Source organism: Molossus molossus, unplaced genomic scaffold, assembly GCF_014108415.1.
Source record: "Molossus molossus isolate mMolMol1 unplaced genomic scaffold, mMolMol1.p scaffold_m16_p_5, whole genome shotgun sequence".
Taxonomy (NCBI): Eukaryota; Metazoa; Chordata; class Mammalia; order Chiroptera; family Molossidae; genus Molossus; species Molossus molossus.
The window spans coordinates 2164241-2189395 of record NW_023425388.1 but is presented as its reverse complement, the minus strand read 5'-3'; the positions used below and the strand labels follow the sequence as shown (position 1 = coordinate 2189395).

The window sequence follows — 25155 nt, the reverse complement described above, 5'->3', positions numbered from 1 at the left end:
TGGACGGGGCGTTCCGCGAGGCCCTCGGCGGCTCTGTCTGTTAGGAGGTTGCCCGGACAACAGCCACTTCCGGGGACGGGGCGGGGCGAACCTGGAGCCGGGCTGGGCGGACGGGACTGGCCGGCGGTGGCCTGTGCGGGTAGTGGCCGGCGGCACCTGCTCCAGGTGTGGGTCGCCGGCTCCCCGCGCACGGCAGCTTCCCCGCCCAGGATTGGCCCTGAGCAGGTGGCCCTCAGGCTCTGTTTCTTTGTTGCCCCTGGTAACAGCCACTTCCGGGAGCGAGTGCCCCTTCCCCCTGCGCCGCGGACGCGGGAGCCGAGCGTTCCGGTCCGCAGCGGCGGTCGGTGGCGGTGGCCGCTGCCCCCGGACTCCCGCCGTCGGCCTGCTGGGCGCCATGGTGCTGCTGCACGTGAAGCGGGGCGACGAGAGCCAGTTCCTGCTGCAGGCGTCGGGGAGCACGGAGCTGGAGGAGCTCACGGCGCAGGTGGCCCGGCTCTACAACGCGCGGCTCAAGGTGCAGCGCGTCTGCTCAGGTGGGCCGGCGGCGGGGGCCTGCGGGCCGGGGTCTGGGGGCCGGGGGGCCTGCGGGCGGAGAGCCTGCGGGCGGGGGACCCGGGGGCCTGCGGGCCGGGGTCTGGGGGCCGGGGCCGGGGGGCCTGCGGGCGGGGGACCCGGGGGCCTGCGGGCGGGTTGGGGAGGGGCCTGCGGGCGGGTTGGGGGCGGGGGGCCTGCGGGCGGGGGGGGGGGGTCAGGGACCGGGGCCTCTCGGGCCTGCCAGGCTTGAAATGCGACACCAAGGGTCGCCAGTGACACCCCGAGAGCCGGTGGGCTGGGGTGGGACGCTGTGGGAAACACTGGAGCAGCTAGGACAGAGGGAAGAGCCCCAGGAGGGACCCCAAAGACAGGGCCGAAGAGCATGTGTGAGATGGGGGTGGGGAGCACTGGGCGTTCGAAGAGCGTGAATTCAGTATTTGGATGCCCCGGGAGCCAAACGAACAGCTCAGGTGTGAACCCCCTGCCTGTCTCTCCGGTGAGAAGATGCTGGGTCCCGGTGCCCTTTCCCTTCCTGGGACACCGAGCCTGCCCCTGGGTGCAGCGTCGTGGTCGCCTGCAGAGTGTCCACCAGCCACAGGTGGCCGCTGAGCCTCCAGCTGCGGCCAGCACAAGGCAGGAGCAGCATTTTACATTTCTTACTTCATTTTGATTGCGTCCAAACACTCAAGTGCAGCTGGTAGCTACCTCCTTGGACGCCGGAGCTTGACACGGTGCCTCTGCAGATGTGGTCAAGGAGCTCAGTGTCTCTATAGCTAGAGCAGGTGACGTGGGACCATGGAACTCCTTAAGGGTCCTGGCCGCTGTCTTTATGAGGCACACACATAGTTCCTAAAACGCACCGATTCCAAAACAAGCTCAAAAGCAAATGTTATTTCAAAATTAAAGCATTTAGGGGGAGAAAAGAGGCTCGACTTGTTTTTATAAAATTATCCATGGAAAATGTGGTGCTGAATGTCGTTAGGTTAGTGCACATGGAATCCCTACATTTATTCCGCAGTCGCCATTGTCGTCAGAGACTCAGACAGGCCCTGGGGCCAGAGACAACTTGCATGAAGGAGGCCCACCACGCCCTTCAGCTTCACCACTTGTCCTCTATTGTTATTCACAGACCACCTGGTGTCTTCACAGGTTATGGGGAGACCCAGGTCCCTGTGACCCTTTCTAGTTAAGGAAGAAAGAGAGGGGAAGGAAAAGGAAATGAAGAAGGAAACTTTGTAAGGTTAAAATATGGACTGGTTTGGGAGTGAATACATATAGAAAAGGAAACTATAAAGCCATCATTTGAATAGTGAACACGAACCTAGAAAACAAAGGATTTGCCTTGTCTCTGCCAATTCCTGGGGGTGCAAGCTGCCTTAAATCCTCCCCATTGGTTGGATTTACATAAATTACTTATGAAGTATTTACCTAAAGGTGTTTTTTTTTAATTTTTTTTATTTTTTATTTATTGGTTTTTAGAGAGAGGAAGGAAGAGGGGGAGAGAGATAGAAACATCGATGAGAGAGAACATTGATTGGCCGCCTCCTGCATGCCCCCCCCCCATCTGGCCCACAACCTGCGCGTGTGTCCTGACCGGGAATCGAACCGGTGACCTCTTGGTGCAGGGTCGACGCTGAACCACTGAGCCACACCGGCCAGGCTCCCTAGAGTTTTATGTAAAATAGCTGTTTGACTGAGCCAGCCTCAGATAATACGGCTGTAAGTCAGGTGCGATGAGACGTCTTGCTTACCTCACGAGGTTAAATGAACTGAGATGGTTTATGTGAACACACTTGGAAAGCCCAAGGCGGATGTATGTTCAGACTGTCCGTGAGTTTTCATCTGGGCCTCCTGTGTCGGGAGGTGCAGCGCAGCACAGAGGACCGGAGCTCAGAATCTGCAACCGGCTGCCTGTGACCTCGGGCGAGCTCCCCAGGTCTCTGCTTCCATCGACCTAGGGCAGGGAGGTCATTTGTTAAAGGTCAAGGATGGTCTGGCACACATCAAGCGGTAGCTAAGTGTTTGTTAAATAAAATCGGGGGAGCCAGGCAAGCCCCCGACCCCCGAGAAGGAAGGAGGCGTTGGGGTGACGACTGTGACACGTGCTCTTTGTCTTGTGGTTAAGAAATGGAGGAACTGGCAGAGCACGGTGTGTCCCTCCCTCCTAACATGCAAGGACTGACGGAGGACCAGGTTGAAGAGCTGAAGCTACGGGATGAGTGGGGTGACACGTGCGTGCCCAGCGGAGGCGCAGTGTTCAAGAAGGACGACATCGGGCGGAGGAACGGCCACGGTAACCCCGCCTTCTGCTCTGGGCCGGGACCTCGCTGCGTGGAGCCAGAGCGCTCACCCCGTTAGAGCAGAGCTCACGTTCCACAGGAGGTTAGGAGGTGCTGCCCCACGTGGCTTCTCGGGGCAACATGCCAGCCAGTGACTTAGTGGGTGAAGAGCACCCACTTCTTGCTCTTAGTTGCAGCTGGCTTTTAGATATGTCAGATGAGCCCTATGAAATTACCATTTCTGTGGGTCGCAAGTGATTGAAAATTGGCAATTTCATATGGTATAACCTAATAGTTTGGGGGGATAATCATTGAATATGTAGTGAAGGTTGTGTTCTGTTATGACCAGCAGAAAGGGGCTGTATTCAGAGATTCTGTGTGAAGGAAGGAAGTGAATGTCAGGACAAGGGTCTCCACCTCGGGGCAGGATGTCCTCTCTGGGGCAAAGCACCTTATGCCTGTCGGCACCAAGGTGATTCTGCTCCGTGAGTGTGGGCTGAGTGTGGAGGACAGAAGGGTGGTGACTCGTGTATGGCTTGTCCTTCAGCGGCACAGAAGCCCCATTTAAAAGACTGATCAATTATTAACAAACACGGAAGTATCCTCTGTGCCCCCAGAACACTGAGCGAAAGACACACACAGTGTCCTGCGCGGTCTCCCCACGCTCAGCGTCCTCGCAGCTGCTTGCCTTTCGCTCGTGAACACGCGTGCCGGGTGCCGGGCTTGTGTCGTCCTTGGACTTTACCTGGAACGCGGTTCGCTGCCTTCCGTCCCCGTTGGCACCTGACCCCGTTCTCAATTTGGAGAGATTCCTTGCTTCTAGAAGGAATTGTATCAATGAAAAGAAAAATCTTGTAAGAGTCGTAGATTTCTAGTGTTTTCAGTGTCTAATTGATACTGTTCTTAGGAAATAAGGTTTGAACTTTTCCATCTCCCTTAGCTTTGGGTCTCCATTTCCACTGTTTTTGTTTTTAAACTTTCGAGGTATGACTTTTTGTTCTTGCTGGGACTGGGCGGACTCGGCCCCAGGCCCAGGCGCGCCGGCACCCGTGCTCGTAACCGGGGTTGCGCCGGAGCGCGGCCCCCACGCGTCGACGCCACCTGAGGCTGGTGTGCTGCGGGGACAGGAGCAGCTGCAGGAGAGACTGTCACCTGCACGGCCTGGGGTGTCTCCTCTCCGCCACGCGGGAGGACTTGGCCAGCATCTGCCGGGACACGGTCCTGTCCTCTGCTCCGTGAGACGCTCACCCAGCCTCGCACCTCCAGCTCCGTGTCCCTCGCCCAAATCTGCACTTTGTCCCCTTCCACTGCTGCCCGGCTCTGACTGCAGGGCTCGGGGTATTTCAGGAGAGTTTGTGTTTGTTTGTTTAATTTATTGATTTTAGAGGGAGAGAGAGAGAAACAGAAACACTGATTTGTTGTCCGCTCACCCGTGCGCTCGCTGGCTGAGTCCTGCATGACCGGGACTCACCCCTAACCCGGGCGTGGGGCAGCGCTCCAGCGGCTGTGCTGCCCGCCAGGGCAGGGGCGTTTGTAAGACGGCTCTCTTCCTCTTCCCTTGTTTATATTTCAGCTCCAAATGAAAAAATGAAGCAAGTGCTGAAGAAGACTGTGGAAGAGGCCAAAGCAATAATATCTAAGGTCAGCTTTTAAACGATGCTCTGAAGCTCGTCCTCTGACGTGGTCTCCCGTGATGCCCCAGTCACCTGCCGCAGCCCCTCCGTCCCTGAGCCTCCTGAGGTGCGGGCATGGGCGTGCTGGCGGCCTGGCTTTTCCTGGCACAGTCTGCCCTTGGTCCTGAGCCCGCCCGCCCCCAGCAGACACGACGTCAGCCGTCCGTGGAGGTGGCTCGCCCGTGGTTCTGACGGGCTGATGTGTGTGGTTCCCTTTCCGTTGCCTCCTCGAGGAACCTGAGAAAGTGAAAGGCCCGGCCCCTGACTCGATCGGTCGCTTGGACGTGAGCTTGACGGATGTGTGTCGAATCGATCAGCTGCGGTATGATAACCGTGCGTCCCACTTTCAGAAACAAGTGGAAGCTGGCGTCTGTGTTACCATGGAGATGGTGAAGGACGCCCTGGACCAGCTCCGGGGCGCAGTGATGATTGTGTACCCCATGGGCTTGCCGCCCTACGACCCCATCCGCATGGAGTTCGAGAACAAAGAAGACTTGTCGGGCACTCAGGTATGTGCTCTGGCGTCAGGCGAGTCCCCGCCCCACAGAGCAAGGGCCCCTCCGATCTGACCCCCCTTCCCCACAGAGCAGGGGCCCCTCCCATCTGACCCCCCTTCCCCACAGAGCAGGGGCCCCTCCCATCTGACCCCCCTTCCCCACAGAGCAGGGGCCCCTCCCATCTGACTCCCTCTTCCCCACAGAACAGGGGCCCCTCCCATCTGACCCCCCTTCCCCACAGAGCAGGGGCCCCGCCCATCTGACCCCCCTTCCCCACAGAGCAGGGGCCCCTCCCATCTGACTCCCTCTTCCCCACAGAGCAGGGGCCCCTCCCATCTGACCCCCCTTCCCCACAGAGCAGGGGCCCTGCCCATCTGACCCCCCTTCCCCACAGAGCAGGGGCCCCTCCCATCTGACTCCCTCTTCCCCACAGAGCAGGGGCCCCTCCCATCTGACCCCCCTTCCCCACAGAGCAGGGGCCCCGCCCATCTGACCCCCCTTCCCCACAGAGCAGGGGCCCCTCCCATCTGACCCCCCTTCCAGGGGCCGTCAGGGACCCCGCGGGCCGGGAGGGTGGCGCCCGTGGCCAGGCGTGTGGCGCCCGTGGCCAGGCGTGGCGCACACAGCAGGTGGAGAGAAGGTGTGGCTGCCCTGCTCTGTGCCTGCTGGGCCCTGGGCCCGGGATTTATGTGGAACCTCTGGCTTCACGTCGTGTTCAGCCCCATTGGGTCTGTCAGAAAACCCAGTGGGACCCCATATCCTTCCCCGGCGGTCTCCTCAAATCCCACCTCCGAGGGACCTTACACGCTGGACGGGGGGTAGATGAGATGGGACACCCCCACTTCCCAGAGCAGGGAGCTCACTGAGTCAGGGCGCCACTGGGCTCACAGGGAGGCGCCAGAATGAGCGGGGGCTCGGAGAGGTGGGGTCCGCGCTGCCTGCGGGGAGCCCGGGGGGTGGGGGGGGTCAAAGGGGGAGGCGGGCACGGTGCCAGAGGCCAGGCCCCGGGGCGCGCAGGGCACCGCCTGGCTCCCACGGGGACCACGCCGCGTGCTGAGCGGTGGCCCGGCCCAGGCGGGGCTCAGCGTGGTGGCGCAGGCGGAGGCGCAGCTGTGGTGGGCCGCCAAGGAGCTGAGGAGGACGAAGAAGCTTTCCGACTACGTGGGCAGGAATGAAAAAACCAAAATCATTGTCAAGATTCAACAGGTGAGCACTTCAACATGCACTGTTCCTGTTTCCAGACTGATCAGAGTTTACAGTAAATCTGAAAGAGTTAAACTCTTAGCACAAATGCTCCAACTGGTCTGGACCTACAGTAGCCTTTCCTCTTGTGTCCCGGCCCGACTGGAAGACACTGGGTCAGCTGACAGTGTCGGGAGTTTGTTTCAAGGGGCGGGGTTGCCACGTGAATGTCAACACTAGGAAGTGGGCTGCGTGTAAGCAGTCACCTCTCGGGTGCACAGTGCGGCCCAGAGCACCCCTTCGGGGGCCGGTGGTCCACGGGGCAGGTCGGCCGCCGTCCGTGTGACGTGAACGTGTCTGCGGGGCTGCTGTGTCATGTGCCCCTCCTAATCCAGGCTCTCATCGGGGGCCAGCCCCCCGCCCCCCCGTTACCTCGGCCCTTCCCCACGTCCCTGCATGCGCTCTCCTGTCTTTGCAGCGGGGGCAGGGAGCTCCAGCCCGGGAGCCTGTCCTGAGCAGCGAGGAGCACCGACAGCTGATGCTGCATTTCCACAGGAGGCAGGAGGAGCTCAAGGTGCGCGCCCGGGTGGAGGGTGCGGGTTCTCTCTCCGACCTCCTCATGTTGCGGCTTCCTGAAACGCCTTCCTGAATGAAACATTTATTTCCAGAAACTGGAAGAAAATGACGACGACTCCTGCTTAAACTCTCCGTGGGCAGATAACACTGCTCTGAAAAGACATTTCCACGGAGTGAAAGACATCAAGTGGAGACCACGGTGACTCGCCAGGCTCCGAGGCTCCGAGCCCTCTGGCAGAACAGTGCCGGCGGCACCCAGAGGGCCTCCCCGTCGGGGCTGGGGTTTCTGGTTCCCGCTCTGTCTGTTTGCATTCTCGGTGATTCATTAAAGGTCGCAGAGCTGGACGCAGCCTCGGGGGCCGCCTGCAGCGCCTTCCTTCCGGGGCTGTCGGAGGCTCTTGCCCCGAACACTGGGATGTGTTTGTTCACAAACCTGGTTTCTTCTTTTTACCTTCTCGGCCCCGCTGTGGAGGACACGGCCTCTTCCTCCTCTGCAGCCCAGGGCCCCGAGTGAAAAGCCGTCAGTGGCCACCAGGGGCCGCTGTCACCTGCCCGGGTTTGCCCTGGGCCCTGGGTCTGGCAGGCAGTCTGGGTCCTGTTGGAGGACCTGGCAGCTCTGGCCCCAGGTGAGGCTCACCTGCTGAGGCTCCGCCTGGACGGAGGGGGGCAGCCGTGCGGCCCCCAGCAGGACACTTCTCAGGTAGTGGCCAGGCTCTGCCTGACGCCGCTGTAGTGCCCGGCTGCTTCCACCGGGGGCCGGGCGGTGCTGGGCTCGGTGCACGTGACCGCGGGTAGCTTTCCCAGGACACCTGTGGCTGTACCTGCCCAGCCTGCCCTCCCGCACCCGACACGTCACCAGCTCCCAGACTGGCCGCGCACCGGAGGTGGCCTAGGGCCCTGTGCTTACTCGGACTGGGGGACGTGGCCCTGGGTGGAGGAAACCACCCCGCCCTGGGAGGAGTGACCGCTGGCCCTGCCTGGCCCTCTGCTGCCACCGCTCTGCTCCCCAAGCCTTCTGACCATCACAGGCGTGGGCCCTGTGCTGAGGCCCCCGCGCGGCCTTTCCCTGGGGTTCCCACACCTTGCGGGGAGCGGGGACCGGCCACCTCCCTCTGCTGGCCTGGCCACGGGGGTGGGGTCGGGAGGTCACTGGGACCTGCACGCCCACCGGGAGGGCTCCCGGCAGGGACTGGTCCGCCAGAGAGCAGACCCGAGCACCCCACACAGGGTGGCACCCCCCGCCATCTCCGGGTCCTTCAGCACCTGCCCCGGGCTGTCCCTGCAGCGCCTGCAGCTGCGTTTTCGGAAGAGGGTTGTGGCCGACTGCATCACGTCTCACTCTTGGTGGCCTGTCAAATTTTGTAAAACCAAATTTGCATTTATCTTCTTGACTTTCATTATACTGTTAAACATCTCTGAGAAATGTTTGTTCCTGGCTGATGTCAAGTTTCCAGTAAGATCCTTTGGTTTTCTCCGAAGAGCACGCTGCCTTTGTGTCGTCTGGGCATTACGTCTGGGCCCGACTCGCAGCCGGTCACCACGCCACGCGGTCCCAGGAGAGCCGAGAGCCACTGCTCCTGACGTCGGGGTTCTGACTGGGACAGACGTGCGCCAGCGCCCCCTGCAGTCACCAGTGAGGGGCCGCTGGCTCCGGAGTAGGAGCACTGGATCGCCAGCCCCACACAGCGCTTGACCAGACACCAGTGAAACACCAGGCCCCGATCCCCGAGTTCTGTTGGGACAAGCAGCTCGTTGGCTATGGAAGCGTGAGGAGCCCCGCGAGGAGGGGCGGCCGTCTGGAGCCCACTCTGCCCCCCGTATTGCTCGCAGGGCAGGGCCAGGGGTCACGCCCAGGACAAGCAATCAACAGCAGCAAAGCCACCTTGCCAAATGGCAGGCTGGAGAGAGCAGAGGTGTGTGGTCTCGGGGTGGCCGTCTTCAACCCAGCGTGTCTGGATCGACACCCAAAGGGGGCGCAGTGCCCGTGACCGTGCGGGGCCCCTCTGAGGGTGAGCCCTTCCGCACTGGTGGGTGCTCACGGAGACAGGGTGCAGAGGGCGGGGCTCCGCCAAGGGCACCTCGCTCCTGGGCACTGCTCTGCCGAGAACGTGCCTCAAGCTCGGAATGAACCCGGGAGGGGGAGCGGTCTGAGCCCCCCGCGCTCTGACACGGGTCCCGGAGCCATTCTGCACTGCAGGAGGCGCCACTGGCCCCGGAGAGCCCGAGATGCGGTGGATTCCCCGGGTCCCGCACCAGATGCCACCGTCACTGGCTGCACTCGGCTTCCCAGACGGCCGCAGTAAGTGCTGACACACATGTCCTTTCTTACCCCGTGGGAGCCCGACGAGAAGCTCGTCTGTCTTCTGACCAGTAAGGAAACTGAAGCCAGAAAGTGAATCCGCTCAAGGTGAGGCGCCTCCGCGCCCACCTGCTGGCCCATCTCCGTGACTGCGTGGACGTTTCCGTCTGTGCCACACGTGGGTTCCACTCACATGCTGGTGAGCAACACCGAGCAGATGTCCGCGGAGCACATACCTGTAGGGCCACACGCATGTGCTTCACAGTGAGCAACCGGCAGCCTCCGGTCACCGACGCCGGGCCAGCACGCTGGACTGTGGGTCCTCGGACCGCTCTGCTTCACCGGCCGCCGGACGAAAGGACACGAGTCCGCCCTTGACGTGCTCTAAGCGGGTGGACACTTGGCTCAGCTCTGGAAGCCGGTACCCCCATCAGTGAGACCTGGGGGTGTCCTAGCAGCACACAGGTCGGGGAGTCACGCCAGCAGGGATCGGAGGTGAGCAGACAGACAAACGCACACAGGCTAAGCCCTGGTCTCGGTACCTTGAGCAGACTCAATCCTACACGTTCCGACCCAAACCAGCGGCCACGGCGGTCCTGTTATTCCAGCAAGGAGGCTGACTCCAAGAGGCCCCATGAGCCAGCATCGCCAACCCTCCTGGTTCTGTCCCCTGATCCCACACCCAGCGGGTAGGTGGCCACACTGCCCAGCAGCCACATGGCCACCGCCCTCCTGACCCTGTCCTGAGAGTGCTCAGCACCTTCCGCCCAAGGCGCCTGGACATGCCTCGTCATTGCCCCTTGGCTCCTCACGGAGGCCACCGTGCTGCGGGTGCCAGGCGCCCCCTGCTCTTCACCCCTTTGTGGGTCACAGCATTTTGAAACAACTAAGCCTTAAGTGGGTGACATGACTATGGTGCCATAAGTGGCCACAGCCCCTCACTCTCTGTCTCTACACCGAACAAAGCAGACACGGTAGCAGCATTATTCTGTGACCTCTCATTTCTTGTTACCCCACAGACTCGGAGTAACTGTGCTTTACAGGTACGTTACAAAAGACAAGGTGCGCTCAAAGCTCCTGTTATCAGAATTCGCTGTTATGACTGAATCACTATGATTATAAAATAAAAAGACAGTGATAAGACAATTGAGGGCACTGATATGCCAATCAAAATCTGAAAACAGCTGCTGTGGGTTTAATTCTGAGACCTCCATTCATTTCAGTGCACCCAACTCACTGCACTCAGCCCACTACACCCAGCCCAGCTCACTGCACCCAGCCCAGCTCACTGCACCCAGCTCAGCTCACTGCACCCAGCCCAGCTCACTGCACTCAGCTCACTGCACTCAGCTCAGCTCACTGCACCCAGCCCAGCTCACTGCACCCAGCTCAGCTCACTGCATTCAGCTTAGCTCACTGCACCCAGCCCAGCTCACTGCACTCAGCTCACTGCACCCAGCCCAGCTCACTGCACCCAGCTCAGCTCACTGCACCCAGCTCAGCTCACTCCACCAAGCCCAGCTCACTGCACCCAGCTCAGCTCACTGCACCCAGCCCAGCTCACTGCACCCAGCTCAGCTCACTGCATTCAGCTCAGCTCACTGCACCCAGCCCAGCTCACTGCACTCAGCTCACTGCACCCAGCTCAGCTCACTGCATTCAGCTCAGCTCACTGCACTCAGTTCAGCTCACTGCGCCCAGCTCAGCTCACTGCGCCCAGCTCAGCTCACTCCACCCAGCCCAGCTCGCTGCACTCAGATCAGCTCACTGCGCCCAGCTCAGCTCACTGCACTCAGCTCAGCTCACCTGAACTGATGTCCACCTATCTTGCAACTATTTCCAGGCCCAAAAACTTGGCATTTCTGGAGATAATTTACATTTAACTGATGAGTTACAGCTTTTGATTTGTCCTTGGAAGGTAAAAGGATTTAAGTTCTTAAATATAAGATTTAAATAGCTTTATCCTAAAGAAACTCAGAAGTCAGTGAACATGTCTAAAAAATACATGTCACAAGTTGACTATTAGCAAAAGTAATTGACCTATTCAAATCTAATGGACGCATCATCTATGGTGGAAAATTTGCCCTGAGCGGAGACAGGGCAGCTTGGGCCCGTCTCAGGTGGGCCACCTGTTTCTACCGGTGCTGAAGGGGACGGCTTTGCCTTTGAGGCAGGACACACAGGGGCGCGGGCCGCCGGCCGCTGCCTCCAGTCCCCCAGAGCCAGCAGCCCAGCCTGTACACGGGTCCCGAGGTTGGGGTGCAGTGACGATCTGTCTCGCCTCCCAGAGCGAGTGTCAGAGCCCATATTTGGGGAACTGAGAGAGTCTAAGTTTAGAAGCTCAGGGAAAGGCTCCCGCCTGTGAACCTAGATGCCTTTCGGGCCCTGTCAGCCACAGGAAGTGTATAGAAAGCTGTGGGAAACGTAGCACTTCCTCGGATACAAACAGCCCAGCTACACGTCAGCCCCCGATTTCATCATTGTGAGAGTTTCAATAGCTGGAGACCAAGTGAAACCAGAGGGGCAGGAGCCAGTTCTCGCCCTGGGTCTCAGCCTTGGGGCACCAGGCGCTCACAGACGCGGCCCCGAGACCCTGAGCGAGTGGGTGGGGAAGTCATCACTAGCCAGGCCCACAGAACCCAGAACTGCCAGGTCACACCTGTAGGAGTTTCCAGACACCAGAGGTGCACCTCCTCTGTGGAGCTAACAGGCGTCACCCTGAGGCCTCCGCCAGCTTCCCCGAGGATTGCGGGCCGGCAGGAAGCAGTCTGTGCAGACACCGACCCCCTACGATGCGGCCACAGGAAGAACGAGACCTTGCCATCTGCCCCCACAGGGAAGGACCCAGAGGGTATCATGCTGTGAAATAAGACAAAGAAAGACAAGCACCATATTATTTCATTTATATGTGGAATCTAAAGAACAGTATCAACAAAACAAAGCAGAAACAGACTGCTGATGGCCAGAGGGAAGGGTGTAGGGGGATGGATGAGAAGTGAAGGGACTGAGAAGTACAGGTTGGCAGTTACACAGTAGTCGCAGGGATGGAATCTAATCGGTAACATTGTAGCCACTCTGTGTGGTGCCCGTCGTGCTGGAAATACCGGAGCAGTCACTTTAAAGCATATGACTGTCTAACCACCGTGCTGCAGACCGGGAACTAGTACAAAATGACGTTGAATGAAAAGGGCCGTTGGGAAGCGGAAGGAAGCAGGAGGTAGCCTGGCGGAGGAGCGGGCTGGCCAGTCCTCTGAGCTTCGACGGAGCTCCCTCTGCTTCTTCACGGGTTCTGCCTGTACCCGGGGCTTCCCGCACAAGCCCGCGCCGGCCAGTTCTCAGCAGCGCCCCGAGGACCCTCGCTCACCTCTGGGTTCCCTTGTGCACCTGTCCCGTCTCTCACGCTCCGTCCTGGGTGCCCCAGCCGCCCGTCTCCCTGGCCCCTCAGCTGCGCGTCTTCAACCTATTGCCACAGGCTCCGCCCGGGCTGTCCCGCCCTCCTTGTCTGCCGTCCAGGGACTTGAAGACGCTGTTTCACACATTTTCCCAGTTGTTTAGGGGGGAGGGTAACTCCACGCTCGGTCCCTCCTCTTGGCCTGAAGCAGAAGTCCCGGGGTGCTCCCGATCATCGAATGTGATGCTCACTGTGGGCCTGTTGAGCGATGACAACGTACCACACAGCCTCGATCCCATCGATGCTGGACGACTGGGAAGGCGATGTGGAGTCTCGGGGTATCCTGTGGGCTCCGAGCGGGACCTCTGCCTCGAGTTCCTCCAGTTCTGCCGATTCCTGCAGGGGCCCATCACGCGTCAGGTTCATGTGGTAGACGACAGAGATGACGGATGAGTGTCAACAGCAATGTAGGTGGCGGAAGGACACCGCGGAGCTCAGGGGTCAATGGGAGGCCCAGGGAACAGGCAGCACCACGGACCGGGACCCATGTGAGCAAAGTGCCACGCCGCTGCCGCCCCTGCACCTGGCTCCTGGCTCTGCTCACGCTCTCCGGCCTCCAGGTCCCGGCAGGGACCGGCCCGAGCTGAGCTGACCTAGGAGCAGAGGACGCCGGGCGCGCAAGCCCACCTGTGCTTCCTACCGGGAGGCAGGACGGGAGGAATCGCACGGTGGGGGTGCCCCGCCACCCGAGGAGCTTGATGTAGTGCAGGGTGGCCAGAGACCGAGGAATGCCCGCTAGCCTTTGGTCACCTCTAGGGCTCCCCTCTGACCCGGTTTGGTCCGAATTTCTCATTCTGGTGGGAAAGGCCAGTCCTGGGTCACAGGGGCACTGTGAGCAGGGCCCAGCTGGCTACTCCGTGGCTCCCATGTGGTCACTGCTGAGCACCCCACCCCTGCCCTGCTTAACTGGGCCGATGCCATCCCCTGCCCACAGCTGTGAACTGCTGGCCGCCGCCTGTTCCCTGGGGATTGCCCTCTGCCGGATGGGACCCCTCTGGGTGGGGAGGGAGGTGGGCACCTCTACCCGGATTCCCCACCAGCGGCTGACTGGGACAAGCCCATGTGCAACCTGTGCCGCGGAGCCCCGGAAAGCAGGTGCACCCACACGTCTGGGCTCTCTCCCCTGCTCCATCCGGACCCCCGTGCCGTGGAGCCCCGGAAAGCAGGTGCACCCACACGTCTGGGCTCTCTCCCCTGCTCCATCCTAACCCCCATGCCACGGAGCCCCAGAAAGCAGGTGCACCCACACATCTGGGCTCTCTCCCCTGCTCCATCCGGACCCCTGTGCCGTGGAGCCCTGGAAAGCAGGCGCACCCACAGGTGTGGGCTCTCCTCCCCTGCTCCATCCAGACCCCCAACCCCTCCAAGAGCCCCCCTAACAGTCTCTGAAACAACAGTCCCGTCTCCGGCTCTGCTTCCAGGGACCCCAACTTAGGATGTCCGCAAACAGGCTCCTCACGTCTGGTCTCCACCCTCTGCCCAGGAGACCCTGTCCTGACACACTTCCGCCTGAGAAACCCACCTTCCTTCAGTGGCTTGCACAGTGGCCGCCTCCCCCAGGAAGCCCCCCTCACAGAATGAGCCGGAGAGGAGCCCGCTCTGCCCTTTTCCTTCTCGGGGAATCGAGCTCAGGAACCCTCACTGTCATGGTTGTTGGGAAGGATGGAGTCGACCAGCTCCGTCGATGTTCAAGAGGCTGTGCTGGGTGCTTCATTACCCCGCAGAGACCGTGGTGGCCCCGACATCCCTCCACTGCTCCACCAACAGAAGCCTCCTGTCAGGCTGGTGGCCATTCGAACAAACCGGCCTTTGCCAGCTGCCACCAGCTGTGGTGCGGGGACTCTGGCCGGCGCCGGGCAGTGCAGGACGGGACAACACGGGCTCTGTGTCAGTGCTGATGGGGCTGGAATTAGAAGGTGCTGATGGATCCCCCACTGCACCCCCACGAAGACACCTTGTGGGCGATGCAGAACACATCCAGGCTGCAGTCAGGGCACAATGACAACTGTGCTTTGAAGGAGAATTGAAACAGCCCCCGTCCCCGGGAGAGGGGAGAGTCCCAGGGGCCAGGATGAGACCTCACCCAGGAGCGGCCGACAGACCGAGCCCTCCCAGATCCCAGGCCCGGCCGGCCCGCCCGGGGCTGCCTGTCACGCTGACATTTCAGAGTGCAGCCGTCCACGTGCAGAAAGGGCTTTGTGTTAGACTGAAGGGCGTTTTATATTCACACACTTGACTTTCAAGACCCTGGATGAATTTTGCTGAAATAAATATTCCCCTTTGGGTGGAGGCCAAGCCTGTGAAGTTTTAGTCCCAATTGCCTTTTCCCTTTGTTTCTCTTTAAAAGAATATTAAAAGTGGCTGAAAAGAGGGATTTAGAAATGAATGGCTATTTTTCAACATGTCTTATAAAATGAAAAGGAGCAAATGCTATAAGATTTCTTCGAGACGTGGTTTTAAGGGAGATGAGGTGGAGGACCCTGGGGCGGCTCATGTGATGTGACCTTTCTGCCCCGCAGGCCTTGGTAGGCAAGGTCACGGTCAGACAGAGGTGAAATTCGAGGTGACCATCGTCCGATTACCCGGGACTCCACCCTGGTTGTAGCACTGAGAGTCCCTGTGGCCAAAACTCTTAGTCCCCAGCAACAAGGGAGACTGGTCCCCCAGTTGAGGTTACCGCGGATGTGATGGGTGTTCCCCAAACCCCACTCAGCCCAGCCCGGGGGACCCTGTTCCCCGTCATTGCCGCTTCGCAGAGCATCGCAGCGAGAGCTGCACACGACGCCAAGTGCAGGCTTCAGAGGGCTCGAGAAAGGTCACTCATTTCCAGGTCTGAACCACTGGGCAGCGCCTCCAGGACTGGGGCTGAGCCTGCGGACCGGAGCCAGGGTGGCGGCCGCAGAGGCTGGGCCACAGACAGCTGCGGACGTCCGGGCACGGCCCTGCACTAGATGGTAAGCTGCGGGAGGGCGAGGGCTTGGCCTTTCTCGGGTTAGTATCCCCAGTGCCGCCCCGCTTCCTGGCACAGCAGCCCTTAGCAGTGGCTGTTGTACTGGAGAGAACAGTCACGGAGTGTGTGTGCCCGCATGCGTGCAAGTGTGTGTGCATGTGTGTGTGTGCATGCCCGCATGTACCTGAGTGTGTGTGCATGCAAGTGTGTGTGTGCATGTGATGTGTGTGCGTGCACGTGTGCAAGTGTGTGTGTGCGCATGTGATGTGTGTGCGTGTGTGTGTGCATGCCCGCATGTACCTGAGTGTGTGTGCAAGTGTGTGTGTGCATTTGATGTGTGTGCATGTGTGTGTGTGCATGCCCACATGTACCCGAGTGTGTGTGCAAGTGTGTGTGTGCATGCCCGCATGTACCTGAGTGTGTGTGCAAGTGTGTGTGTGCATGTGATGTGTGTGCGTGCCTGCGAGGGGAGGAGATGTGAGCAGGTGGAGCCGGGCTCGGCCTCACAGCCTCACGGTCTCTCCCCAGTCTGCAGGGACGCCAGATGCCCAGGTGCAGTCCCCCCCCAGTGCTGAGCTCAGGGCAGGTAAATGTTGACAGCCACCAGCTGTCAGCCCACAGCTGGTCCTCAGCCTCCTCTCCCCCAGTCCTCCTTCCAGGTGTAAGCCCTGCCCCCTTGTGCTATCTCCAGGGACCCGTGGGTCAGTGGTGTCCCAAGCAATCGCAGAGGTCAGCTGGGGGGCGTGGTGCACATCGGCCAAGGCCCACCTCACAGCTGGGCTTCGTCTCCTCCCCTCCACCTCTGGGGCAGGGGCAGCTGGCCCAGAGGGGTGTCTGCCCTCAGGGCTGGTGAGAAGCGGGGGGATGTGGACGGGGGTGCAGAGGACAGGAAGGGCCAATCTGAGGGCCCCTCCGAGTGGCTGTGAACAGGAGTGTTTAGGGGCCCAGGGCCCTGCCAGCCCCTGTGCCCAGGCCAGCCTCCCCTCCCCCCAGGGCCTACCAGGCTTGCCCACCACAGCCTTCCAGTCCCCCCTATAATTCACCACCTGGACTTATATCACATAATGTAATGTTTTCACAACAGAAATACAAAGGAGGGGAGGGAAATGAAGTTATATTGGGGTTTTAACACGTCCGTGACCTAACTACATGCTGCGTACAGGAGCCACGCTGTGTATTCAAAGATACAACCAGGTTGAAAGTAAAAGTGAGAACAGACACAGCATGAAAACTGCAGCACAGCAGGGCTGCAGGGGCCGCTCCGGGAACTGTCACCAGCCTCAGGGAGGGACATTCTGTGGCAACAAAAGGGTCCGTCGAACAGGAAGATACAATTATAAACATATATGCCACCAACAACAGAGTCTCAAAATACATAAATCGTGAAAGAACTGAGGGGAGGAACAGACAAGGATACTCAGAATTCGACAGTAGGAGTTGGGTACCTCAGACCCGTCTCTCAGACGTGCATAGAATAACCAGGCAAACCCGACAGGAGACGTGGAAAACACGCCGACCGACCAGACGCCTGCGGAGAGCTCCGCCCACAACAGCCTTCCCTCAAGAGCATGTGGACGTTCTCCGTGGGAGCCCACGTGATGCGACAACTGCACGTGGACGTTCTCCGTGGGAGCCCACGTGATGCGACAAGTGCACGTGGACGTTCTCCATGGGGGCCCACGTGATGCGACAAGTGCACGTGGACGTTCTCCGTGGGGGCCCACGTGATGCGACAAGTCTCGACAGATTGATGAGGATGGGAATCACACAATGTTCTCTGAGCACAGTGGAGTCCAGTTAGAAACCAACCACAGAAAGAATGTGGAGAAATCCACAGATATGTGGAAATTAAATACATAATAATTTTTTTTTAATCCTCACCCCAGGATATTCCTTCATCTGTCTTCAGATAGAGGGAGAGGGAGGGAGAGAGAGAGAGAAACAGCAATGTGAGAGGGACACATCGACTGGTTGCCTCCCGCACGACCTCGACCAGGGCCGGGGATGAACCGCAACCAAGGTACGTGCCCTGGACCGGAATCGAACCCGCGATTCTTTGGTCCCCAGGCCAGCGCTCTAACCACTGACCCACACCTGCCCGGGCAAATAATGATTCTTAAATAACCAATGGGTCAGAGAAGAAAGCACAAGGGAAGTTAGAAGACACTGAGATGGATGAAAATGGAACCAACACCCCAAACTCGCGAGATGCTGCTAAGGCTGTACCCTGAGGGAACTGGATGGCTATCAGGGCCTATGTTTAAAAGACTGATCTCAGCTAAATAACCTAGCCTTCCACCTTAGGAATCTAGGGAGAGAAGAGCAACAACAAGAAAAAGAAGTAATAATGGAAATAAACGAAACAAATAATAGAAAAACAGTAGAGAGAGGAATTAAATCAAAAGTTGATTCTTTGAGCCCTGGTCGGTTTGGCTCAGTAGTTAGAGCGTCGGCCTGCGGTCCACAGACACCCAGGTTCGGTTCCCGCTAAGGGCATGTACCTCGGTTGCAGTTTGTCCCCGGCCCTGGTTGGGTCGTGTGGGTGGCAGCCACTCGCTGTGTCCCTTTCACATCGATGTTTCTCTCTCTCTCTCTTCCTCCCTCTCTATCTGAACAAAAAATGGAAAAATGTCCTCGGGTGAGGATTAAAAAAAAAAAAGTTGATTCTTTGGAAAGATCAACAAAATTGACAGACTTTCAGCTAGATCCGAGAGCGAGAACTCAAATTACTGGAGCCAGCAATCAAAGGGGACAGTCTACTGATCCTAAAGCAATAAAAAAGATTAGGAGAGAAGACGATGGATAATAACATGCTAACAAGTTGGATAACTTAGCAGAAAGGGACAAGTTCCTGGAAAGATACAAACTACTGAAACCGACTGAAAAATGCGGATAGACCTATAACAAGTAACAGAACTGAATTAGCAGCTTCAGCATCCACAGAGGGCCGGGCCCAGAGGGCCGTGTTGGTCGGATCCCACCGCAGTGCCGGGGGCGGGGCTGGCACAGTGCGTGGCAGGCGGGCCCCCTGCGCAGGTAGGACGTTTCCGCTGCGTGTTTTCACACTCACCACTACCCTGCATTGCCAACTCCTGCGGGCAGAGAGTCTGTCTCACTCTTCGAGAGAAAATAATCTCAGAGCGCAGAGGAGGGCCGTGCGGGCCGAGCCTGGGAGGTCCGTGGAGAACGGGGTGTGAGCCCGGCCTCACGTGGGCAGGATGGCCAGGAAAGCTTCGAGAAAGAAGAATCTACAGAACGTAGCCCAGAAACCCCTCTGCGAGGTTTCTCTTGGAGAGAAACCTCCCCGTTTAAAGACTTCCCTCGATCTGCTCTCCCTTTCTCTGTCCTCAGCCTTCGCGACGCCTCTTGGAGACCAGTGTTCCTCCCCTGCTTCGTGTCGATGCTTCCGATGACCCCAAGAGGCACGGTCTCCACTTCACAGACGGGGACACGGGGGCCAGCGAGGTGAGGGAGGCTCCCAGGTGCACGAGGGCCGGCCGGCAGCGCTGAGCTCCCGGGAGCAAACCGGCCCTTCAGCTGGGGGACCAGACCGAGCTCGCAGGGGACTCTGCTTCTGTCCCTCGGACCCTCCCTGCTTGGAGAAAGTACAAGCCGATAGGTTCATGGAACAGCATTTAAAGACATTTTGCTGCTGTACCAGGAAGGCGGCCACTCAGCGGTCCTGCTCACCACACGGCGCCCCGGCCTGCACGGCACCCCCAGCGTCTGTCCCCGACGCTGGCGCGCACCCTGGGCCCACGCTGTCCCGGGAGTGCTGGCTGTCCGCGGGTGGGGGGGACAAGCCTGGACACACGGGCCGTGTCATCCACTCCGCATGTATGGAGGGGCCGGGGGGGGGGACTGCTGCCCCCCCATCCCACAGCCACTTCTCAGCACCCAACCTCAGAGAGGCTGGGCATTTTGAGTTTGAACCTGGTCTTCAAGGTCATTGTCGAGGTATCTTTGTCAAGCGAGGAGAGAACGTATTTTATGTAATCTTTTGTTTGGCTGGATGCACACGTTAGGGGCAGACGACAGGTTTCTGTGCAGACGTGGGGAACGGCCGCCGCTGCGTCGTCTTCCACAGGCACGAGCTCGTCACCCGCGTGCTGGCTGGACGTGCCCGCTTCATTTCACAGGGTGACCTCCGGAACTTTCTAGCCTACTTAAAGACACAGTCCTGTTATATATGTATTGCTTGCTCCAGGGCAGCTGGAATTCTTCCCAAGAAGAAACGCTGTCCCCGCGCACGGCAGGAACGGACAGACGTGGCCCGCCTGCTTCAGCAGAGACCCCCCTGCGGACTTGGGCCTCCCTCCCGGGCGGCCTCTCGGGCCTCCCCACCCAGGGCAGGTCCTCAGGAAGGAAGTCAGCGGCAACTCCCTGGTTTCGCAAATTCTTCGTGGGTTAGTAACACGTCCTCCTGCTGGCTCACTGTTGCGAGGGCCGTTTTCCGTCCCGCCGGGGGGCGCGGGTGAAGGGACACAGGCCGGCCCTCGGCCCCTCCCTTCCTCGGGACCCGAGCCGGGTTCCAGGTCAGCCTGGCGCTGAGTCACCCCTTCCTCTGGCCTTCACCTTCAGGCTGGACGTGGTCTGTGGAACAATAGGAAATGACAGGACCTACTTTTCTCCCCCTGAAGGACCCGTCGGGCCTGCTGGCAGTCCATCGTGAGCCGTCGGAAGTGACCGGCCTTCCTCTCCCTGTCCTGCGGGCCCGCCGCCCGAGTTCGCGCTGGCGCGGGGTTTACCGAGCGGCAGGGAGGCAGAGGCTCACCTCCAGACACCCCTGACCTTTCTGTCGGCCCGAATCCGAAAGAGCACGGTGGGCTATGAGCAGGCCCCAGGCAGAGGGGCCGCTGGAGCCAATTTGCTGGGCCCTTGACCCCCCCCCACGGGCAACGTTAACTGCACCCCAAAGTGTCCACGGGGCCAGGCATCCCTGGGGAGATGTTAATGTCTCCCACAGAATTTAGCTGTACGTTGGTCCTCTCCAAGGCGTGGAGACCGCTGGACAGTGCTCGGCCACCTGAGACCAGGAGCAGTCACTCCTGCAAAGTCTGAGGCCGAGCTGGGAGGCGGGTCCAGCCCGTGCCTGGCTGTGGGTGGGCCGAGGGGAGTCCCGTCCGAAGGCGAGGCTCAGCCCCAGCCTCAGGAGGAGGGCGGAGGACTCGGGGTGTGCATACGCTCTCGTGGGGGGACTTGTCGGAGGACTGCTCTCAGGGAGACACAGCCGTCTCTCCTTATCCACGGGGACCTTCTAAGACCCCGTGGTGCCTGAGACCCAGACAGCCCGCTGCCCTCTGGGTGTGTCCTGCCCGGGCACACGCCTGTTCACCGAAGGAGCGCTGCCAGCCTCCCTGCTCCGGCCCCTTGGGGTCGTTACTCAGTAACATAAAGGTCTCTGGACAGAAGCCCCGCGATACCCTCAGAGCGGATCTGGCCACCCAGACGGCTGCTCAGAGACTCGGGTGGGAGCGTCTGTAGCACGGGGACTCGGGACAGAGGAGCCACAGCCCAGCCGGGACAGAGCGGCCTCGGGTTTCATCACCCTGCCCAGAAGGCACGTGGTTGGAAACTCATGAATTTTTACGGCGTGTGATAGAACTGCACACCTGAAACCTATATAGTTTTATTAACCAATGCACCCCAATGAATTCAGAGAGAGAGAACAAGGGGAAAGGATCGTGATGTGTGAAAGTCATTTCGGACTACGGTGGACCAGAGCAGGTAACGGGGATCGCGGGAGTGGACCTCAGACACAGGGGCTGCTGTATGTGTGAGATCACTAGTCTGAAGGCTGGTGACCCCAACGAATTCCCGTGTTGAATCTGAGCCCCCAGGTGATGGTGTTGGCAGGTGTGGCCTTCGGGAGGTGACTGGCCTGAGGGTGGAGCCCGAGCACAGGCCTAGCGCCCTTGTCACAGACACCCCACAGGGGGACACACCCAGGAAGAGGTCCTCAGCCAACATCCTGGCCCCCACGCTCGGGTCCAGCCCCCAGAACAGGGAGACATCGATGGCCACTGGTTCTAAGCCACCGGTCTGTGGCATTCTGGTCCCAGCAGCCTGAAGGGACAGAGCCGAGGACAGTCAGAGGGCCCTGGGGCGGGTCTGGGCGGCACAGCACCGTGCCGGCCCCGTGTGGGGTGGGCCGCGGGCCGCGCACAGCCTCCCAGCGCCTGCCGGGCCTGGGTGTGCGCTGGCTGTGAGGTCTCAGGCAGCAAATGGCCAGCATCCACGAGCTGCCCGCAAGCCCGGTGACACCGGAGGGCGGTCCTACCGCAGAGCCCTGGGTCGGGAGGGAGGCGGTGTTTGCAGCGGGTATCGGGGGGGCGGGCACGCACAGACCTGCCACCGGGGCGGCCTCCTGTGGCAGCTGCCATGCCCTGGAAGGGCTTCCTCCAGCACGCCGCCATCCACGTGGGGCCGGTCCCTCCCTCCGGCTTCGGGCTTCGTGCCCAAGCAAACACCGTCTCAGCAGGACCCCCGGGCTGTCCGTGAGAACGTGGTCTCCTCTGAGCTGAGAAAGTGCAGCGGGCAGCTCGCTGTGTCTGCACTGGCCAGAGCCGGCCTGGCGCTGGGGCCTGCCCGCTAGCTGCCTCCTCGGGGTCCTGGGGGCTGTGCCTGAGGGGTTGAGGTGTGGGGGAGACTCCAGTGAAGGGAAACTACTGTGGGATCAACAAAAGCCTTGTGGCTGAGGTCAGTGTGGACACAGCTCGCTCTCCAGGAGGAGAAAACCTGCAGGGGCCACATGCTCTTCAGTCCCAAGAGGACGGTCATCAAAGGGACAGTGTTTATGTCCACGGAGCCAGAAACGATGCTGCTGGAGAACCGGAAGTGAGCTGGGACAGTACCGAGTGCTCCTCGCTGGGCGCAGGGCAGGGGGAGGGCCAGGGTTCGCTCGGATTCGGGTAGAACCTCAGGAAGAAGTCAGCCATGGAGCTGTTCACCTCGTTCTCCGCGACGACCTTAACAAGACTGGTCCCGCGGCCTCCCGTCCGCTTCTTCCAGGCTCCTGGTCAGCACGAAGCACTCGGGTCCCTGGGGGTCCTGCCGGCTCCGGCCTCTGTCCAGACCACCCCGCCTGCCCAGATGGCACCTCTCTCGACCGGTCCCTCTGACCCCCTCACCCCTTCCTCTGTGGAGGAAACCAGGGATTTCCCACCAACTCTGGTTGCTCTTCTGTGCGACATTTTCTGTTAAAATACCGAACGCAAGTGTTTACAGCAGTACCGTCGCAACAGCCCACAGTGGAAATGACCCAGGTGCCCGCCGAGGGAGGACTTGGTGAACGGGACGGTGTGTCCATACCGTGGAGTACTGTCCCGCCACGGGCAGGGGTGAAGCCCTGAGTCACGCCAGCCGGAGTGGACCCTGGACACGGTGTGCTGAGCAAGAGTCACTGAAGCCCGCGTCATGTGATCCCGTTTATGTGAGCAGGTAAACCGGACCCAGAGCAGACGGTATTCCAGGAGCTGGGATGAGGGGGACCGCTTCGTAGGTGGGGGGTTATTCCAGGTGCTGAGAATGTTTGAGGACCAGACGGTGGTCGAACAGCATGTGAATGTACTAAGTGCCACTGAACTGTGCACTTTCAAATGGCTCATTTTACTTGATATGAATGTCAGCCCTGCTATCGACCAGATGTTTGTGTCTTCCCCAAACTCGTATGTTAAATCCTAATGCCCAATGGGATGGTGATTGGAGCTGAGCCCTCGGAAGGCGATCGGATCGTGAGGGTGGAGCCCCATGAATGGGATTAGTGTCCTTATCAGACACTCCCCACAGCTCCCTCACCGCCCCGCGCGAGGGCACAGCGAGAGGACGGTCATCGGTCCTCACCAGGCACCGCATTTACCAGCACCTTGACCTTGGACCTCCCAGCCTCCAGAACTGTGGGAAATGCGTGTCTGTTGTTTATGGCCGCCCAGCCTACAGTATTTCTGTTACAGCGTCGCAAAAACTAGGACAAACTGAATAAAAACACAAAACTGCAGACCCCGCGACCCCGCCCCAGTCCGGGCAGCGGGGCTGGTTGCTGAGACACCAGCCTCTCATCCACCCCACCCTCCTCGGCACTCACCCTGGGGACCCGGGGGGCTGAAAGAGAAACCCCTTCTCCCGTACCCCCCATTGCTCAGGTTCCTGAGGAGGCACTAGCGTGTCTCGATTGCCTCCCAGTAAGTCAGCTCCAACACCTGCCATCCTGGGCCCCGCCCCGCGCTTACCCTCTCAGCCTTCTCGTCCTCCTCCTCACACACCAGCTTGCAGGGTTGATGTGGTGATGGAGTGATACGGCAGGGGGAGCTCACTCCGGGTGGGCCCAGGACACAGCATTATTTTAATACTCAAAGCCCCCCGCTGGAAGCCTCCTGCCCACCAGGGGGAGCCACTTCTTCCATCGAGAATCTCTGTTTTCCTTAACTCGCTCTCTTGTGCCCTCCCCGCCCCTCCCCAATATGGTAGGGCCTGTTTGGGGTTTTTTTGAAATATGTTTTTATTGCTTCTTTAGAGAGAGAGGAAGGGGGAGAGACAGAAACATCGATAGGAGAAACATCAATGGGCTGCCTCCTGCACGCCCCCTACTGGGGATTGAACCCATGGCCTGGGCATGTGCCCTGACCTGGAATCGAACCGGGACCTCTCAGTCCATGGGATGGTGCTCCATCCATTGGGCCACACTGGCCGGGCCGGGGCCCCTTTTTTGCAGTGACGTGAAGGTAAGTCCACCTGATCCCTGTGCACAGAGCGGCTGGGTAACCTGGTCGATGGCTTTTACCACCGGAAGCCCTGCAGGTCTACCCTCTGCAGTAGGAGTTGGCGAAATTCTTCTGTAAAGGGCACGTCAGTAAGTGTTTTAGGCTTAAAGAAGAAGAATATATGACGTGAAAATGAAGTCAGATGTCAATGTGGATCGGTAAAGTTTTATTGGAACACAGTCACGTTCATTACGGATTCGCTATGGCTACCTTTTTTTTTTTTTTAATCTTCTTCTTGAACTTTTTTGTTTGTACGTGCCCCGAGTGGGAACCGAACCCGGGACTCTCTGGTCTGCAGGCCGACGCTGCAACCGCTGAGCCCAACCAGCCAGGGCTCGGCATGGCTGCCTTTGAGCCACAAGGCAGAGTTGAGTAGTCAGGGCACAGAATGCCCACACTTTTATTATCTTGCCATTTAAGAAAAATGTTGCCGCCATCCCCCGCCCCCACCTGCTCTGTTCGAATGATGTCAGTGGCTGCTGCCCCCAGTGTCGCGCACGCTGGACGAACGTGTTTGCGTCCCGCGTGACAGTGTGGTTGCTTCACTGGACCACAGGATCGTCCGTTTGCTCGTCTCCAGAAAGGGGCGCTGGTCCCGTCTCCCGAGGTTGCTGTGAGGGTGAAATGACCTCATTCGTACACGGAAGAGGCGAGCACAGTGCCTGGCGTGTCAGTGCGGTAAGTGTGAACCGTGACTGCGCCAATGTGCAGACACGAATCGAAATGAATACAGAGCCCTGGCCGGTTTGGCTCAGCGGTTAGAGCGTCGGCCTGCGGTCCGGAGAGACCCGGGTTCGGTTCCCGCTAAGGGCACGTACCTCGGTTGCAGTTTGTCCCTAGCCTTGGTCGGGTCATGTGGGTGGCAACCACTCGATGTGTCGCTTTCACGTCGATGTTTCTCTCTCTCTCTCTCTCCCCCTCTCACTCTATCTGAACAAAATATCGAAAAATGTCC

General features: G+C 59.6%; 1 protein-coding gene across 2 annotated transcripts; it reads left to right on the top strand.

Annotated features, from left to right (window-relative positions):
- On the top strand, positions 1–7155 carry LOC118617289 (cilia- and flagella-associated protein 298). 2 transcript variants are annotated; one of them, XM_036243135.1, is made up of 7 exons: positions 1–533; positions 2660–2827; positions 4387–4454; positions 4837–4995; positions 6058–6189; positions 6644–6739; positions 6834–7155. In XM_036243135.1, the coding sequence occupies exons 1-7, from the start codon at positions 395–397 to the stop codon at positions 6942–6944; spliced, it is 873 nt and encodes a 290-aa protein (XP_036099028.1). In that variant the 5' UTR covers positions 1–394; the 3' UTR covers positions 6945–7155. The 2 variants fall into 2 exon arrangements, with proteins under 2 accessions (XP_036099028.1, XP_036099029.1); XM_036243136.1 differs by lacking the exon at positions 2660–2827.
- Positions 7156–25155: the final 18000 nt, after the last annotated feature.

What these genes read in the sequence shown, in the direction of transcription:
- LOC118617289 (XM_036243135.1), top strand. Translation starts at nt 395, where the DNA reads ATGGTGCTGCTGCACGTGAAGCGGGGCGACGAGAGCCAGTTCCTGCTG. An exon ending in CGGGCGGAGGAACGGCCACG is followed by an intron (nt 2,828 to 4,386) that starts GTAACCCCGCCT and finishes TTTATATTTCAG; the next exon opens with CTCCAAATGAAAAAATGAAG. An exon ending in GGAGGCAGGAGGAGCTCAAG is followed by an intron (nt 6,740 to 6,833) that starts GTGCGCGCCCGG and finishes ATTTATTTCCAG; the next exon opens with AAACTGGAAGAAAATGACGA.